The sequence below is a fragment of the Chiloscyllium plagiosum genome, unplaced genomic scaffold (genome assembly GCF_037043375.1).
Source record: "Chiloscyllium plagiosum isolate Xiang-an unplaced genomic scaffold, Cpla_swu_hap1 HiC_scaffold_4, whole genome shotgun sequence".
Lineage (NCBI taxonomy): Eukaryota > Metazoa > Chordata > Chondrichthyes > Orectolobiformes > Hemiscylliidae > Chiloscyllium > Chiloscyllium plagiosum.
Window position 1 is genome coordinate 38,539,331 of NW_028270142.1, and position 19,502 is coordinate 38,558,832.

At 42.0% G+C, this 19,502-nt stretch overlaps 1 protein-coding gene across 1 annotated transcript in view; it reads right to left on the minus strand.

Annotated features, from left to right (window-relative positions):
- Positions 1-9,817, minus strand: part of LOC122549277 (secreted frizzled-related protein 4-like) — a 29,920-nt gene extending 20,103 nt beyond the window's left edge. Inside the window, exons 1-4 of the mRNA XM_043688794.2 lie at positions 9,379-9,817; positions 8,991-9,062; positions 8,041-8,106; positions 5,062-5,260 (exon numbers count right to left, since the gene is read on the minus strand). Coding sequence (XP_043544729.2) covers positions 5,062-5,260; positions 8,041-8,106; positions 8,991-9,062; positions 9,379-9,817 — 776 coding nt within the window. The remainder of the gene's footprint in view (positions 1-5,061; positions 5,261-8,040; positions 8,107-8,990; positions 9,063-9,378) is intronic.
- Between the last annotated feature and the right edge of the window lie 9,685 nt (positions 9,818-19,502).

The following is a 19,502-nucleotide window of genomic DNA, read 5'->3' on the forward strand; positions in this document are numbered from 1 at the left end:
AAGGTAAACCATGGTCAGTGTAGTGGTTGGAATGAAGTCAGCCAGGTTGACCTCATAGAATATGAGTTCCCTGATACAGGCTGTTAACCTGGTCCAATCACGGAGTCCTGGCTGACAGATCTCAACAGGGTTCTGCTCACTCCAGACACTGGCTCTGAGCTAAGTGGGTCAGTGTCACGTGCTATGCAAGTGTAAATAAAGGGTGACTTGGTGATGGGTTACTGGCCTTTGTGGAGTTATTTCAGTCAGTCCTTCGGGTCTGTGCACAGAAACTAAGGGGAAAGGGAGGTGGAGGGGATAAAGGGGTTTGTTCCTGAAGAGGGGACAATCAGGAGCTTATTCATTTGTATTGGGTGCTGTAGGCTATGGGGAAGGGGGAAAACACTGGCAAAGAGGGGCAATTTTATTTGTAAGAGAGACTATGGTAAACCATGGATGTAAACATGGTAATGCGAGAGGGGTGTTTGTTCACATTAAGATGCACTCTGGTCTCAAGGGGAAGACTGCACCTGGCATAGTCACCTCATCTTCTAGGGGTTGGAGAGAAAGGTGGACTAATAATAGCTCATAAATACTGGTTGATTGGGGTTCATGAGAAGAGCTATCAACAAGGATGCTCGGTACCTCACTGTTGAGGCAATGGCCACTGGTTGATGAGCATTCACTGTCACCATCTAGAATGCTGAGATTTGAGAAAATGGATGTGACCACAGTCAAAATGAGCAAGATAAATATCTTTATGTAAGGGAGGGACTGCAAGGCGTATTGATGTGAAGCCCATACACTGTATGGAACACAGATCAGCAGGGTTCCTAATTGCTGGTGATCTAAATGCATTGCCTCCCTGTGTGCTGACACCTCTCTGCCATGGTCATTGTGAATAAGAGGCATACAAACTCTAATCATTCATTCTGTTTCTCTCTCCACAGATGCTACTAGACCTGCTGAGTTACTCCAGCAATTCCTGTTTTAATTCCAGACATCGCTGACAATGTCATTAAACCAACTCTATTGTACATGGGTACCAAGAAAGAATGGGGATATTTTAGAACAAGGGGCAATGGTATTAGCAGAACCCATAACCATGCATACACCTTTGCTTCATAATGCTGCAGCAGGCTCTGACCACAGACATTGATCCATTGTCATATTACATTCATTGTAGATCCCGAATGGACATGCTGCCATAGTTATGGCTACATGAGATTCAAACAAATGGAGATAATACAAAACCAATCAACTTATATATACATGTTAATTAATATACAGTGCACGTCACTTGAGCCACCAAAGTGCAATCAATTTTTTTTACTTCTTTTCCTCCTACTACCTCTCTGTGTTGTCCAACGTTATGTAACTGGGTTGGAGGGTGCCTGCTCATCAAATGGACCCTTTTTGGCTTGAACTTCCAGGGGTTGAGTAAAAGCAGATAGGGTAGGTAGATAGGAAGCCATCTCTGGAACGTCCTAAGAAAAGATTTCTGAAGGATCTGTATGTGGCTTCTCATCCAGCTGGGTGCCTCCTGACACTGCCCTGTTTCCTTGTGAGTGTTCACCAGCTTCCCTATCCCCCTGCCTTCAGACATTTGGACCAACTGCTGTGGTGATGGATTGAAGATATGTGTACCTCTCCAGCAGACCTTAAGGGTGTCAGATCTGGGTCTCCACCACAGCTGCCAACCTGCCCAAGGAGACAGCAGATGGTCACATGCTTAGGACAGCTGGGTCCCCAAAATTTGACAGCACTTCTTTGCAATGAATGCCATTGTGAGACACACACCTGTCTCCTACTCCTATACTCTCTGTGCATGTGCAAGATGTTCCTGACTGCCAAAACCATAGGGCCTTCTCCTACCTGAACCTGAGCATGTGCATGGTCTGCAGCAGTCAACAGACCTTAGCTTCCTTATCCAGCTGCACAGCTATCACAATAAGGTATGTACTCCCTTGTGTACATACAGCAGCATGTACTCCCAAACCTTTCAAGGCTGACATTCCCACCAAATGTCAGAATCCTATCTTGTGGAAATGCAGTTGGCAACATTTCCAATGCCTCCTCTAAGGCCTCAGTACTCTCATCATCAGAGGTCAAGAAGGTGCCTTCTGGTTGAGGAGGCCATTTCTCTACTGAAATCATGGACCTGCAAGAAGGTGACAGAAGGCTACGCAGCCAATGGTTAGAAGTGGTGTGCAATGAATGACACTGACAGTGGTTACTGTGAGAGTTGTAGTAGAATGAAGAATGCTCTTCACTCAATTATTATGATGTGGATGTCTCAGTATCTCCTTAGGAGTAATCATGGTCTTCTCCTGCAAAGGAGTAGGATTCTGTCCTTGTAGGGTGTGAGGAATTGATGTTGGGTACCTCTTCACTCGTCTGGATGCTTACCGCCCTATTGTGAGCTGCCTTCTCCTGGAATTAGAGTAAGAAGTGATTGAGCAAGATGAAAAGTGGGTGGCACAGCTTTCAGTACAGTTACAGATAGTCACAAGGTGGTGAGGTGTTCTGAGGGAGTGAATAGGCAATGCAGAGGATGTGCAAGGTAGGTGTTGTGGGAGATTGATGGGTATGAGAGTGATGGGGGAAAATGTGACAGGCAATAGTGAGATAGACAAAGCTTGAGCCTTGGTGAAAGATTGGTGCAGTAGCAGAGATAGAGTGAACATGAGGTATCAGACAGAAGAATGTGGCACTTGCCTGGCACAGCATACTCTTGAGCATTGCTAGCCATTCCTCCATGCAGTGGAGACCGTACTGACCTGGATCACAACCTTGAACCAGGCAGCCAGAGTCTGGTGTCCAGGCCTCCTCTGCTCATCATCCAGGAAAACAATGTTACCAAATACAGCAGTTTTGGAATGCCAGTGTTTGTCCGGGTGCACAGCGGCTTTTTAAAACTGTTGCAGATGCCAGGGATGCCAGACGTTCGACGGATATCTGCTGAGTGGCAAGTTGTTCTGGGAATGGCATGTGGTAGGATAAGCATAGAATCAGATGAGGGGCCTGCCATTAGAGGGTGGCATAGGTATTTAATGAGGCAAGAAATCTTGGTAGGCGTCATGATGCAAAAATCATTGAAAAGACTCATGCAACTGTCACTTAGCCAAAAAGATGAAATATTCAGTCACGTGCAACAAAAAATGAAAATCATATAATATTTTCATTCTGAAGAAGTGAGAATAATTAATGGGCAAATTCCCAGTTGAGATTGTTAACACTTTGACTGGAGGAATACTGTGGTAATCAGGTTCCACTATTCCACCAGTCTCACCAATTGTAAAAATATTTTAATACAATCACCAACATAGACAATTCATTCCCCTTTGTGCTACTGTTCAGAAAGAAGAGACTTTCACCATCCTTTAATGAATTCAAAATAATCCTTTTATTATCATGAAAAATTCATTCTGACCACATAGGTCTGCGAAAACAAATCGAGTCCAGAAAGGATTGCTAGGCAACCACAAAGCTCAGAGGCCATATAGTCTTTTCAAAGCCAGGTTTTCCAGCACTTCAGGGCCATAAAACCTATCTCTCATCTCTCTAAATGTTTGCTTGTCTTTTTTCTAATATCACTTAATTTTTTGTAAACAGCATATGAACATAAGAGGAATTGTTGACCTCATCTTCCAAAAAAACCACATGATAAAACCTTTTCCAATCTAGGAAATGTTCAAACAGTTTCATATCATCCAGTTTGTACACAATCCATAAATATAAAAATGTTTTCCATAACTATAAATATGTATTCCCAAAATGGGAATGAGATTCCATTATGATCAATTAGAATAAAGATCAAACAGTTTATCACCTTCATTTAAACCCTTGTTATTAATCATTGCTCACAGGGACTGAATCGCTAACCTTGATAATCAAAATCCAAACACAATATTCAGCTGTCTGTCTCTTTGGTAGGGATTTTCCGATGACCAGATAGTCATTTCTTCAGCGTGTTTAGGAGTTATATCTCTGGGCCTCATAGAATCTAAGGTAAACTCAAAGGGAACTAATAATTCCAATGTGCAATGCTCCTGGAATCCACAAAAGTATCCTCTGAATTTAAATATCTCATTAGATATCCTACCCATATGTCCAAATGTCCACAGATGGAAGATTGGCCCATTCAGTTACATGAAGATCCATGGCACAATGGAGGTATAAATTAAGTTAAAAGTGTTGCCTCCAGTGTATGGAATACTGTAGTCATGGTGTCTCTAACCATGAAGAGTTTATTTGAATGTTTAAAATCAGCTATATGAAAGCTCCAGGAAAATACTATTAGATTTTCCAGACATGGAGTTGAAGTGACAGTTAAGTTAAACCAAAAGAGAAATGCTGGAAAATCTCAGCAGGTCTGGCAGCATCTGTAAGGAGAGAAAAGAGTTGACGTTTCAAGTCTAACTGACCCTTTATCAATGTTAAGTTAAGCCTACTGGCATGTTAGTAAAGGAACTGTCTCCTCTGGCACGAGAACTGTAGAAGCATGCTCTTGGGTACTGTTAACGGAGTGCTTTGGGATTAATGGGATTAAATTTCTACCATGTGTTTCAAAATCTTTAAAGGCACATCATATGTAAATAGTTGAGTCTATTATACTTTATCTTCATTTCTTTAGTTTAATAAACTTTAATTTTATTGATAAAACCAAATCTGAAACATTGAGTGTTTACCTTTCAGTGCCTCAATGAAGCCAAAACAAAACAAAATATAGTCTATATCAGTTTGGGATCTGATTTGTTGTGTAATAACCTCAGCTGGGATCATAACAGTTTGAAGGCTTTGTAGTAATTAAATGAGTGAAGAACATAAACAACTTAAAACATATCCATTCCTTTTGTGCTGTCATCCCTATGCAATTATAGGTAAAAGCATCAGAGGGATTGTTAGCTATTATAAGGTATATAATGAAAAAATCTTAGTGCTATGATCTGGCTTGGAGTTGAAGCATGAAACCACCTATTGATAAAGACTTTATAGTATTGAAGGTGCTTGTAGCCTGGTTTGGCTATCAAACTTGCAGTCGATACTTATGGGGTTTGTTTGAAAAGCAATAACACTTACCGTGAATGCAACACATAGCACATAATGAGCAGGTCATGGTTATGTGGCAGTTGAGGACATGAGCACGAAGAGTTGGTAAGAAGGGTTATGTGAGTCTGCAGGATAGGTACCAATGACTTGAATGTCTCTAAAACCTCCACCACTGTGGTGATTTCATTGCAACCACTTCTGCTCGCATCTTTTACTTTGGCTCGGATAACTAGCAAAAACAGGGGGAAAGAAATAAAGTGAAACTCAAAGTTGGAAAGAAAATAAGATTTCATATCACTACATTACCAAAGGGCTCTGTTTCGAGAATTTGATTCAATGTTTAACAATCAATATTCAAACATGTATTTTGCCTAACATTAATTGTAGCTGGCATTATTAGATATTAGTTAAAGCCTTGTGCTGAATTTAGTTATCTTTTATATTAATTTAATCTTCCAACTTTGATTTGGTTAACTTATCCCAGATTGTTTTGGTGATATCTCAATAGTTGTCTCAATCAGAAACTGCGCTACCTTTAATTCTGAAGTTAAAATGCAACACATCACCACTATCTTCTGACTTAATATCTTCAGCTACATATCCTGAGCTTTATTTCCATTGTTAGAGTACATTGAAGACTGAAATCAGTACGTTTAAATCTCTCAAAAATATCAAGAGATACGGAAAATGAGCATATAAGTGAACTTAAGATATAGGGTCAATCATGATTATTTTGAATGGCAGAGCAGTTTTAGGGGCTAAGTAGTTTACTCCTGTTCCCATTTCTTAATTACATTATAGTAATTCTTGTAGTATTTTGTTATAAATTGCATGTGAACTCCATAGATAGTTTTGGTCTCCTTGTTTGAAAACAGGATATAATTCCATGAGAGACCGTTCAGAAAAAGTTTAATTAACTCATTCCTCGGATGAACAAATTACTCTATGAGGGAAAAATTAACTGGCTCTGTCTGTACCCACTGGAATTTAGAATAATGAGAGATGATCTTAGTGCAAGAGAAGTTTCCTGTTATGGAGTGGATTAGAACTAGGGGACACAGTTAAAAATAAAGTCTCTCTTTTAAAACACAGACTAATGGATTATTTTCCTCACAGACAGCTTAGTCTATGGAATTTTCTTCTTCAGAAAAATAGTGAAGCCTGGATCATTGAATTTACTCAAGAAAGAGTTACATAGATTTTTGATAGACAAGGGGGTCAATGATTACAGGGGAGCTGATAGGAAAGTAGTATTGAAATCACAACCAAATCAACCATGATCTTGCTGAAAACAGAGTAAACTCAGAGGAATGAATGGCCTATTCCTGCTCCTAATTCCATTATTCCTATGTTATAACACTCCACCAAGGATATGCAGGTCTTTGGACTCCTCCATCGCCAGACCACAACAACACGACAGTTGAAGGAAGAGCGCCTCATCTTCCGCCGAGGAACCCTCCAACCAAACTTGGATTTCACCAGTTTCCTCATTTCCCCTCCCCCCACCTTGTCTCAGTCAAATCCATCGAACTCAGCACCGCCTTCCTAACCTGCAATCTTCTTCCTGACCTCTCCGCCCCCACCCCAGTCTGACCTATCACCCTCACCTTGACCTCTTTCCACCTACCGCATTTCCAACGCCCCTCCCCCAAGTCCCTCCTCCCTACCTTTTATCTTAGCCTGCTGGACACACTTTCCTCATTCCTGAAGAAGGGCTTATGCCCGAAACGTCGATTCTCCTGTTCCCTGGATGCTGCCTGACCTGCTGCGCTGTTCCAGCAACACATTTTCAGCTCTGATCTCCAGCATCTGCAGACCTCACTTTCTCCTCCTATAACAGTCTAATGTTTACTTGGATTTGAAACTAGCCCAAATAATATCAATGTTATCTCTCTTGTTTGTCTATTAAATTTGTCATTAATTGAACATTTCACTTTGAAAAAATGTTCAAATAAATTGTGTAAGAAATAGAAGTGGTGCAATAATAGATGTTATGATTAATGCAGAACTTTAGCCAGGCCAAAAGGAATTTCGAACTGAGGTCGTGTTATAATTGGGAGCATCTAATGCCAAATCTGAAAGACATTAATATTAACACTTTCATCTAGGTAGTGAAACCCACACTCCTTCTCTTACTCAATCCAAAACAATTATCATGAAGTAAATTATAGGTATACTTTAATCAACAGATCCTGCTAAACTTCACTTCAATAACTTTAAGTTTAATATTGCAATTTTAGTTTGATTTTCACTATATTGAGAGAAATCATTTACTAATATATGATCATCTCACTCAGAAAAAAAAATTAAGACCTTGGGTAGAAATAAAGTGTGCTTGAGAGACATCAAGTCTAAGACTACAACATACCTAAACATGCTGTTAACTAACATCACAGCAAATAACATCAAGTTCAGAGAAAAGTTTCACAAGTCAATAAAAGAATACTGTCTGTTGAGGAAACAAAATCGAAGCCGTAAGGTAAAGTTGCTATCATTCCACCCTCCCATTAGGGACAGACAAATGGTGGTGGTTTTAACCAGAGCATCACCATGCCTCAGATGATGAGAGGGTTTGAGGAGAGTCCTTCATGGTAACCTCAGCTGGCATAGGAACTTAACCTATTCCCACTTCACATTGCGTTGCAAACCAGCTATCCAACCAACTGAGCTAGCAGTCTACCACATACACTATATACTGCTAATGAAAGTTTTAAAAAATGCCAAAATCCAGCAAAAGAGGTTGGAGGATGAAAAATGTTTATCTGTTTGACAAAAAAGTGATTGAAAATTTATGAAAATGACCCAATTTATAATTTTTAGGATTATAAAATGGTCAGGGCCACTACTGTAATTAAACTGGCAACACATCGTCCCGCTCCCCCAAATGTTTCCAATATTTGTACACAGTCTGCAGTTTTATATGTAGTTTGGAACTGTTTAAAAAATGTCAATGCTGCTACCGTCATAGTGTTTCTAAAACCACCCAAAAATAGGTAGCTTTACACTTACCATAATCATAGTTCTTTTCCAAGTATGTTTTCAGCGTTGGTTTAATTTTTCTACATTTACAACGACCTGCCAAAACAAAAAAGTATAAATAATTTTAAGTATAGGGAAATGCGAATACTGGAAATTTGAGGAAAAAATGTTCTGGCAAAGGCCCTAGTCTGTCAATCTTAAAAGACCGTGAACAAATACTTTACGGCAGCGATCCAGACAGTTTGCTTTTATGGGAAAAATAATTGCCCATGTACATTTTGCAGAGGTTGGGCGACGCTCACGCATTTTTTTTACAAATCACAGAATCTTGAAATTTGCATTTTACAATACAACTGATAATTGACCCTGTCGATGAGCTAAGAAGAAAGGTACAAAGTAGCCGTGGATTCTTTGAGAACTCGGTTTCTGAGTTCAGCAATCACAACAGTGCTCGTGCCCTGGGAGCAAATGACAGTGGTAAGCAATTCAGAATGTAAATTGAGATTTACATATCCTGCGCTACATTTATAGCTCTTGCGACCTAACGTTGATATAATTCAAGACCCAGTTTCACCCCAAATGCAAAAGCAAAATTTCGGGGATGCTGAAACCAGCTCCTTATACTGAAAGGTTAACAATCTCTCTTTCACCACGGATGATGGCAAGCCACAGTGGTTTTCTGAAAATATATTTTCAATCCAGTTTTATCTCCCCTTTTGCTATGGACAATAACGTTGGTGCTTTTTTTAACAATAGAATTTATCAATTTATTATGCGTAAAGTCTGTTTTGCGAGTTTTGAACTTTGCTAAAGCACAGGGTAGGCAGAATAAATGTTAATCAAAGAAAGCTATAAATGTTTGTCTGGACCAGTAATCCTCCACGAGCGCTTGGTACATCTAATACATGTATCATTCTGACGTGACAGTAGGAACACTGCAAGTCTTTACAAACATTTTCCCCAGTTCTCTCACCGCTCACCTGCGTTCCAACTCTTGCAGTCAGAAGGCTCCAGAACGATCATATCGCGGGTGATGTCCATCCACATGGCATCTGGAAATTTGAAACAAAACCACAATACCATTTTTGGTTAAATTAATTCCACAAACGGCCTTCTCTGCATACTGATAAGTGAGTAGTAAATTACGACAACTCCTTTTCGCCGAAGTGTTACTGCATGATTTCTTCTGACTGAATTAGAAAACGTATCTTTGTTGTTTGAATTTAATTTGAGAGAAAGTTATTTCCATTTGAAAAGGGAAACCGCATTTTGGCGCGTGATATTTTGCTTTTAGGATTGTTGACGCATTATTGCAAATATTAACGAAGCACTTCTGTGAAAGAGAGGAAATCGTTCACAGTGTCTCACCTGCAAGCCCATCGGTGACAATTGCCTCCGGAGAGATGCAAACCCCCCGATCATAAACAGGTAAGTCGCTGCATGCCAGACTCTCGGGCCAGCTGTGGTTGTACCTTCTCATAATAGGTTCGCATCCGTCTCTTGCCGTCTGGCAAACGGACTTACACGGCTTGATGGGGTCGTGAAGGAACTCGAACGTGCAGATGGGTGCGTACATTGCGCAGAGAAAGAAGCGCAGCAGTGGACTGCAGTTGGTGTCCACCAGTTCCTGATATTGCTCGATGGCGAGAATAGCATTCTCCTGTGTGCTGTGATGAAGATGGTTGGGCATCCGAGTGATATTCCAGGGCATTGTTTTACACATCGGGATTCTGACACGTTCGCAGGGTGCTCCCTGCAACAAGACGGCTGGCCCGAGCCAAAGGCAGGCAGCAAGCACTGGCAGCATCTTGCAAAGTGCGAACCAATTCCGCTCGCTGCTCTACGACAGTATTTATACACTTCTTTCCAATAAAAGTTAAAAAAAAAACTCGGCGACCCAGATGGGTGGGGATGATAAATTCGTTGCTTGTATTTAAAGTGAGCAACCAATTAAGGGCTGACGATCAAGATGATAACAAGTAAGAGGAGGTGCTCCTGTCAGATTTCGGCAATCCAGGGAGATTAACACAGCGATAACAGGGTCCACAGAAATGATGGGAGGGCATTTAGCATGTAGTGCAATATAGAAATGACGTGTTCTTTTTCAATTTACTTCTTTTGCTGTATCTTTCATCTCTTTTTCCACCTACAGTAATGTCATCTGCATCGGTTTCTTATTCCTTACCCGTGACAATTTTAAAATTCATTTTTTTTAAAACGCTCAATGTTTGTATATAGTTTCAGAGAAGTGCAGGTTTACTCGTGCCTGCGTTTGAAATCTTAAATGTTATAATACAGAGCAAATAAATATGAAATCCAGTTCTATTGATGAAGTGAATCAGCTACAATGATTCCTCTGTAGGATTGTCCTCAGAAGTGTTATCACACAATGCTTAATCCAGCGCTTCACCCGAAGTAAAAGGTGTGGGTCGAGTGCAATGAAGGACAAGTCTTGGAGATATAGATTTCAATGCTGATCAAATACAGCGAGTTACATTGGCCAAGAAGCAGGAGAAGGGGGTTAACAGTAACGAAGGGGGTAAACAGTGTAGGCAAACAATAACGGAGTGTCACTGCTGAATGAGAACAAAGTTCGGTCAAATGCACTGGCGGAGTTACAGGAATACCAATTCATGGATAAACCGCAGGGAACCGTCATTCGCGGAGGTAATAATCCCATCCTTTCAGCAATTATTCCAAATTCAGTCTGTGACAACGTTGATTTTGCGCGGAAGAAAGTTACTCAGAACGACTTGTAATTTTTATTAAACATTGTTTTCAATGTAAAATATTTAACAAATGTTGTCTATTTTTAAGTGGGCATAGTATGAAGATTTTAAAAGTCAAGTTTTTCCAAAAAATAAATTACTGTGGATTAAAAACACAAAATCCTTTTGTTTTTCTTATTCATTCATGGGATGTAGAGGTAACTGACTAAGTCGGTATTATTTGCCATCCCTATTAGTCCTTGAGAAGGCGGTGACAAATTGCTGGGGTTAGGAATCAACACCAATTTTAAAAAGGGAGCTCTGGGTTTTTGACTCAGCCACAGTGAAGGAACAGCAATGTAATTTTACATCAGGTTAGTGTCTGGGTAGGAGAGGAGCTTGCAGGTGGTGCTGTTCCCACACAGCTACTGCCCCGGTACTTCACAGAGATGGGTTTAGAAAATGTTGTCAAAGGATCCTGGCCAAATTGCTGTGCTGCATGTTGTGTATGAATTGTCATGTTGCATTGTGATGAAGAGGACGAATGTTGACGGTAGTGATGGGCAGCCAGTCATGTGCCTGAAATGTGTCCAGCTTCTTCAATGTTGTTGGAGCTGCACCCATCCATGCAAGGTGGAGAGTATTGCATCTATTCCTCACTTATGGTTTTGTAGATGTGGACAGACTTTGGAGAATCAGGAGTTGTGTTCCAAGCTTCTGAGTTGTAGCCACAGTACTTATATAATCAGTCATGTTCAGGTTCCAGCCTGAAGATGTTGACAGTGGAGGATTAAACAATTGTAATGCCATTTAATGTCAAGGGAAGATGGCTAGTTTTTCTCTTGTTTGACATGGTAATTGCCTGGCATTGGTGTGGGTGTGAATATTATTTACCACTGATTAGCATAAGCCTAGATGTTGTTCAAGTCTTGCTGCACATGGACAAAAGCTATTTCACTTTCCTGAGGAGCCCTGAATTACATTGAACATTGTGCAAATATCAGTGAACATCCCCACTTCTGACATTATGGAGGAGGGAAAATCATTCATAGTTGTATATAGTTGTGCCCAGGACACCAACCTGAAGAACCCTGTAGTTATGTGTTGGAACTAAAATGATTGACTTCCTACAATCATAATTTTTTTGCTTTGTTCTAAGTATGACTCCAACCAGTCAAGAATTTTCCTTCTTATTACCACTGACTCTGGTTGTGCTAGGGGTACTTGTTGGCATACTCGATCTGCATTGATATCGGGGCAATGACCCTCAACTCACCTCTGAAATTCAGGTCTTCTATTCATATTTGGACCAAAGATGCAATGAGCTCAGGAGTTCAGCGGGCCTGGTGGAATCCAAACTGAACATCAGTAAGCAGGTTATTTCTGTACAAATGTCACTTGTTAGCGTTGATCGATGGTCCCTTCTAATAACTTTGCTGATGACCAAGAGTAAACTGAAATGTCAGCAACTGGCAGGGTTTCATTTATCCTGCATTTTATGCACAGGACATCCCTCTGTAATTTATCACATTTCCGCCAGAGTTATAGCTGGAATGGAAAAGCTGGCTAGAGTGCAGATTGTTCTGGAACATAAATCTGTAATAGTAATGCTTGCATGTTGTCAAGGCCCAAGGCCATTGAAATATCTAATGTTTTCAGCCATTTCTTGATATCATGTGAACTGAATTCAATTGGCCCATCCGTGATGCTGGACACCTTAGCAAATTAATCATCCATTTGGCACTTCTGGCTGAAAGTGGATGCAATTATTTCAGCCTTGTCTTTGGCTTTGATGTCTGGGTTCCCACAACATTCAGGGTGGGGATATTTGTGGAACTTCCACCTCCTGTTAGTTGTTTAGCTGCTACCACCATTTTACAATTGAATGTGGCCTGACTGCATAACTGAGAGCTCATTTATTCATTGTAGAATCACATAGGCCCATCTATGGCACACTGCTTCCACTGATTAGTGTGCAAGAAATCCTGTTATAGCTTCATCAGATTTTAACCTCGTTTGTAAGGACATCATACATGTTATTTTGAAACATAAATCAGAAAATGAGGGTTTGTAATATTTGCTTTATTTACAACTCATTGAAAAAAGAGACCTGTTTGATCTTAAGAAACTGTATTTATTCCCACTTTGAGAAATGCTGGCACCAGGTACCATTGGAGATAAAAATTGAACCACAAAGCAACTTGTGGTTTGTTCCTAGGGCAGTTTGTCATAGAACTAAGAGGAATGAGAACAGTTAGGACTCAGACTTTCAAAACATTTTCTAGTATGCAAGATGTCATTCTCACTCTCTCTTGCCTTCTCTGTCTCTGTGGGAAGAAAGAAAACACTCAAAGACTCTGCCAAAAAAAAAACCCAGCAAATTCAAGCCAAGACCAGCTGACCAGCTCCCAAATCTAGGATCAGCATAGTTGTCAACAACTTGATAATCCACCAAAAATTTAAAAAGCATTGTGAGAAAGTCACCTCATTTCTCCATTTGGTTTGAACTCTGAACCACCAGATATTGTGCTTTCTTGTCTATTTTTTATTCCTACAAAACATTGTTCGTCTCTTCTGACCTACATATGAATTAATGTATGTGGATTTAAAAGAGTTATAAGTTTAAAGTTGCATATTAGTAACTAATTATCAATGTTTGCCACATATTAGATGATATGTTGGTTATAATGAGGACATTGTTACTTTTTTCTTCATTGATGTAACCTTGCATTGCTTTTTTTATCTTAAAAAGTTGTAACAGTCAGACATTAACCATTCTAGTGATTAAATTGGTCATATTTCACATCTGTAATGACTCGTGAAATAGTGGGGGACTTGATATGCAGATCCAAACAGTGTTGTGTCAGTATGCTTGGTACTGCCCCTGTCATTCCTCCTACACTTTTGATTGAACCGGGTTGATCCCTGGCTTGATTAATAATAGTGGTTGATATGCTAGGTCATGAGGATGCAGATTGTGGTTGAATATAATTCTGCTACTGCTGATGGCTCACAGTGCCTCATGAATGCACAGTTGTGAACTACTAGGTCTGTTCAAAGTCTGTCCCATTTAACATGGTGGTAGTGCCAAACAACATAACAGAGTTAAAAATCACACTACACCAGGTTATAGTCCAACAGGTTTAATTGGAAGCACATTAGCTTTCGGAGCGACATAGAACATAGAACATAGAACAATACAGCACAGAACAGGCCCTTCGGCCCACGATGTTGTGCCGAACATTTGTCCTAGCTTAAGCACCCATCCATGTACCTATCCAATTGCCGCTTAAAGGTCACCAAAGATTCTGACTCTACCACTCCCACAGGCAGCGCATTCCATGCCCCCACCACTCTCTGGGTAAAGAACCCACCCCTGACATCTCCCCTATGCCTTCCACCCTTCACCTTAAATTTATGTCCCCTTGTAACACTCTGTTGTACCCGGGGAAAAAGTTTCTGACTGTCTACTCTATCTATTCCTCTGATCATCTTATAAACCTCTATCAAGTCACCCCTCATCCTTCGCCGTTCCAACGAGAAAAGGTCTAGCACTCTCAACCTATCCTCGTACGACCTATTCTCCATTCCAGGCAACATCCTGGTAAATCTTCTCTGCACCCTCTCCAAAGCTTCCACATCTTTCCTAAAGTGAGGCGACCAGAACTGCACACAATACTCCAAATGTGGCCTAACCAAAGTCCTGTACAGTTGCAACATCACTTCACGACTCTTGAATTCAATCCCTCTGCTAATGAACGCTAATACACCATAGGCCTTCTTACAAGCTCTATCCACCTGAGTGGCAACTTTCAAAGATCTATGAACATAGACCCCAAGATCCCTCTGTTCCTCCACCTCACTAAGAACCCTACCATTAACCCTGTATTCTGCATTCTTATTTGTCTTTCCAAAATGGACAACCTCACACTTGGCAGGGTTGAACTCCATCTGCCACTCCTCAGCCCAGCTCTGCATCATATCTAAGTCCCTTTGCAGCCGACAACAGCCCTCCTCACTATCCACAACTCCACCAATCTTCATATCATCTGCAAATTTACTGACCCACCCTTCGACTCCCTCATCCAAGTCATTAATAAAAATTACAAACAGCAGAGGACCCAGAACTGATCCCTGCAGAACTCCACTTGTAACTGGGCTCCAGGCTGAATATTTACCACCTACCAGCACTCTCTGACTTCGACTGGTTAGCCAGTTTTCTATCCAATTGGCCAAATTTCCCTCTATCCCATGCCTCCTGACTTTCCGCAAAAGCCTACCATGGGGAACCTTATCAAATGCCTTACTAAAATCCATGTATACTACATCCACTGCTCTACCCTCATCCACATGCTTGGTCACCTCCTCAAAGAATTCAATAAGACTTGTAAGGCAAGACCTACCCTTCACAAATCCGTGCTGGCTGTCCCTAATCCAGCAGTGTCTTTCCAGATACTCATAAATCCTATCCCTCAGTACCCTTTCCATTACTTTGCCTACCACCGAAGTAAGACTAACTGGCTTGTAATTCCCGGGGTTATCCCTATTCCCTTTTTTTAAAAGGGGCACAACATTCGCCACTCTCCAGTCCCCTGGTACCACCCCCGTTGACAGTGAAGATGAAAAGATCATTGCCAACGGTATTGCAATTTCCTCTCTTGCTTCCCACATAATCCTAGGATATATCCCGTCAAGCCCGGGGGACTTGTCTATCCTCAAGTTGTTCAAAATGTCCAACACCTCTTCCTTCCTAACAAGTATCTCCTCTAGCTTACCAGTCCGTTTCACACTCTCCTCTTCAACAATACGGTCCCTCTCGTTCGTAAATACTGAAGAAAAGTACTCATTCAAGACCTCTCCTATCTCTTCCGACTCAATACACAGTCTCCCACTACTGTCCTTGATCGGACCTAGCCTCGTTCTCGTCATTCTCGTGTTTCTCACATACGCATAAAATGCCTTTGGGTTATCCTTGATCCTATCCGCCAAAGATTTTTCATGCCCTCTCTTAGCACTCCTAATCCCTTTCTTCAGGTCCCTTCTGGCTATCCTGTATCCCTCCACTGCTCTGTCTGAACCCTGTTTCCTTAACCTTATGTAAGCCTCCTTCTTCCTCTTTACAAGACATTCAACCTCCCTCAAGGTTCCCTCACACGACCATTCCTTTCCTGCCTGACAGGTACATACGTATCAAGGACACATCGTATCTGTTCCTTGAAAAGGTTCCACATTTCCACGACATCCTTCCCTGACAGCCTATGCTCCCAACTTATGCTCCTCAGATCCTGTCTTACAGCATCGTAATTACCCTTCTCCCAATTGTAAAACCTACCCTGTTGCACGCACCTATCTCTCTCCATAACCAAGGTGAAAGTCACAGAATTGTGGTCACCATCACCAAAATGTTCACCCACAAACAAGCCCATCACTTGTCCCGGTTCGTTACCGAGTATCAAATCCAATATGGCCTCCCCTCTGGTCGGACAATCTACATACTGAGTTAGAAAAGCTTCCTGGACACACTGCACAAACACCGCCCCATCCAATCTACTTAATCTAAAGAGCTTCCAATCAATATTTGGGAAGTTGAAATCGCCCATGACTACTACCCTGTGGCTTCTGCATCTTTCCAAAATCTGTTTCTCCACATCTCTGCTGCTATTGGGGGGCCTATAGTAAACACCTAACAAGGTGACTGCACCTTTCCTATTTCTGACTTCAGCCCATACTACCTCCAAAGGCAGATCCCCCTCGAACTGCCTTTCTGCAGCCGTTATACCATTTCTAATTAGCAACGCCACCCCCCCCTCCTTTTTTACCACCCTCCCTAATCTTACTGAAACATCTGTAACCAGGAACTTCCAACAACAATTCCTATCCCTCTTCTATCCACGTTTCTGTGATGGCCACAACATCGTAGTCCCAGGTACCGATCCACGCCTTAAGTTCACCCACCTTATTTCTGATACTCCTTGCGTTGAAGTATACGCACTTGAACCCATCTCTGTGTCCGCAAGTATCCCCTGTCAGTGCTACCTTCTTCACAGCCTCCCTACATTCTTGGACATCCTGACAAACAGCTAGCCTACTTGCTGGACTACAAGTCCGGATCCCATCTCCCCCTGCCAAATTAGTTTAAACCCCCCCGAAGAGTGCTAGCAAACCTACCCCCCAGGATATTGGTGCCCTTCTGGTTCAGGTGCAACCTGTCCTGCTTGTACAGGTCCCACCTTCCCCAGAATGCAGTCCAATTGTCCATATACCTGAAGCCCTCCCTCCTACACCATCCTTGCAGCCACGTGTTCAACTGCACTCTCTCCCTATTCCTTGCCTCACTGTCACGTGGCACCGGCAACAACCCAGAGATGACGACTCTGTCTGTCCTAGCTTTTAGCTTCCAGCCTAACTCTCTGAGCTCTTGAATGACCTCCCCACCTCTCTTCCTACCTATGTCGTTGGTGCCAACGTGCACCACGACGTCTGGCTGCACACCCTCCCCCTTAAGGATTCTGAAGACACGGTCCGAGACGTCTCGGACCCTGGCACCCGGGAGGCAACAAACCATCCGAGAGTCTCGCCCATGTCCACAGAACTGCCTGTCCGTCCCTCTAACTAGAGAGTCTCCTATAACTAGCGCTCTCCTCCTCTCCCCCTTTCCCTTCTGAGTCTCAGAGCCAGATCTCGCGCCACAGACCCAGTCACTGCAGCTTACCCCTGCTAGGCCGTCCCCCACAGAAGTATCCAAAGCGGTATACTTATTGTTTAGGGGAACGACCACAGGGGATCCCTGCACTGCCTGCTTCCTCCCCTTCCCACCTCTAACTGTTACTAGGCTACCTCTGTTCTCTGGCGTAGCTATGTCCCTGTAGCTTCTATCTATCACCCTCTCAGCCTCTCGAATAATCCTCAATTCATCCAACTCCAGTTCCAGTTCCCTAATCCTTCATCAGGTGATAGTGGAGGGCTCAATCCTAACACACAGAATTTATAGCAAAAATTTACAGTGTGATGTAACTGAAATTACACATTGAAAAATTGATTGTCTGTTAAGCCTTTCATCTGTTAGAATACAGTGATAGTTTCACTTCTTTCATGTGTAAATCACAAAACCTTTTTTTTAAAAAAGTTACATTCTCGGGTTAGCTGTTAACAATGGTGACAGCTAGACAATATGTTGAAGGTGTTGGCCCCCTGTGTTCTCTGTCTATACCATGATGTTTAGATTGATTCTAATCTAAAAAGCGAGATAACGGGGTTTTACATAAATGCATGCAGTTTTTGAGCTCAGAGTTCTACATGAATGCATGCAGTTTTTGAGCAAAGTACAAATTCACCCCACAAAATATATGTGTGCATGTGGGTCTGCGTCTGTCTGTGTGTGTGTGTCTGTCTGTCTGGGTTGGGAGTTGTGAGTGTGGGAAAGTGTATGTGTGTGTGTGTAGTGAGTGCAGAGTGTCTTAAGTCTGTGAGGGGGTGCATGTGTGAGTGTGGGAGTGTGTGTGTGTCTGTAAGGGTGTGTGTGGGTGTCTGTGTGTGCGTCTGTGTATATGTGTGTCCGTGTGTATGTGTGTATAGGAGTACCTGTGTGTGTGTGAGAGTGTGTGTGTGTGTAGGAGCATTTGTGTGTGTGTGTATAGTGCAATGTTGGTCACCTGTAATGTGACACAAACCCAAGGTCCCGGTTGAGGCCCTCCCTATGGGTACTGAACTTAGCTATCAGCCTCTGCTCGGCCACTTTTCTCTGCTGCCTATCCCAAAGTCCACCTTGGAGGATGGTCATTCGAAGGTCCGAGGCTGAATGTCCTGGACCACTGAAGTGTTCCCCAATTCACTATACTGCACTCCATTTGTAGAAGTTGGGATGGTTGCTTCTGTAGTTGAGTATCTGATCAGAGTGTGTGGCTTTCCTGTAAACGCTGATCTGCTTTTCATTCTACTGTGACATCCAAAAAGGGAAATCAGTTATTGCTCTCTTCTTCTTTGGTGAATTTTATACCAGTGAAAATGTTGTTTAAGCGATCGTGGGTTTCTTCTAGATTGTCATGCTTCACAATGACAAAGGTGTTATCCACATAACAGATACAAAGTATAGGCTCAATTGTGGGAAGAGCTGTTCATTTCAGCCTCTGCATAACTGCTTCTGCTATAAATCCTGATATTGGTGGTCCCATAGGTATCCTGTTGATTTATCTATATATCTTGTCATTGAAGGTGAAGTGGGTCGTGAGGCACAAGTCCAGTAGTTTGAAGATGCTGTCCTTGCTGTATTCCTGGATTCTCTTACAATGAGGCCAATGTTTCTTTAGCTAGGGTGATGTTAATAGGACCAATACATTGAAGGATACCATGACCTCGTCGCCCTCTATCTTGGCATCTTTGATGGTGTTAAGCAATTCCGGGGTGGAGTGGATGGAGTGGGTTGAGTCTTGTACCATGTATTTTAGTTTTCGTTGCAGTTCCTTTGCTAGTATGTATGTTGGTGTGCCAGGAAGTGTGACTATGGGCTGAGTGGGGCTCATTGTTTGTGTGCCTTTGGTAATCTGTAGAAACAGGGTGTGGTGGATCCTTCTGGTTTCATTCTTTGGAGATCTGACTTATTAATTTCACCTGTATTGTGTAGTTTCCTTAGGGATGCTTATAATATGGTTTTCTAGCTGTGGAGTCGGGTCCATCACCACCTGTTGGTAAGCATCAGCATCAGTTAATAGTATGTTCGCTTTTTCTGTATACAATATTGTGTTCTTTCTGGATGACGATTATGAGCCCTTTGTTTGCAGGTAGGAT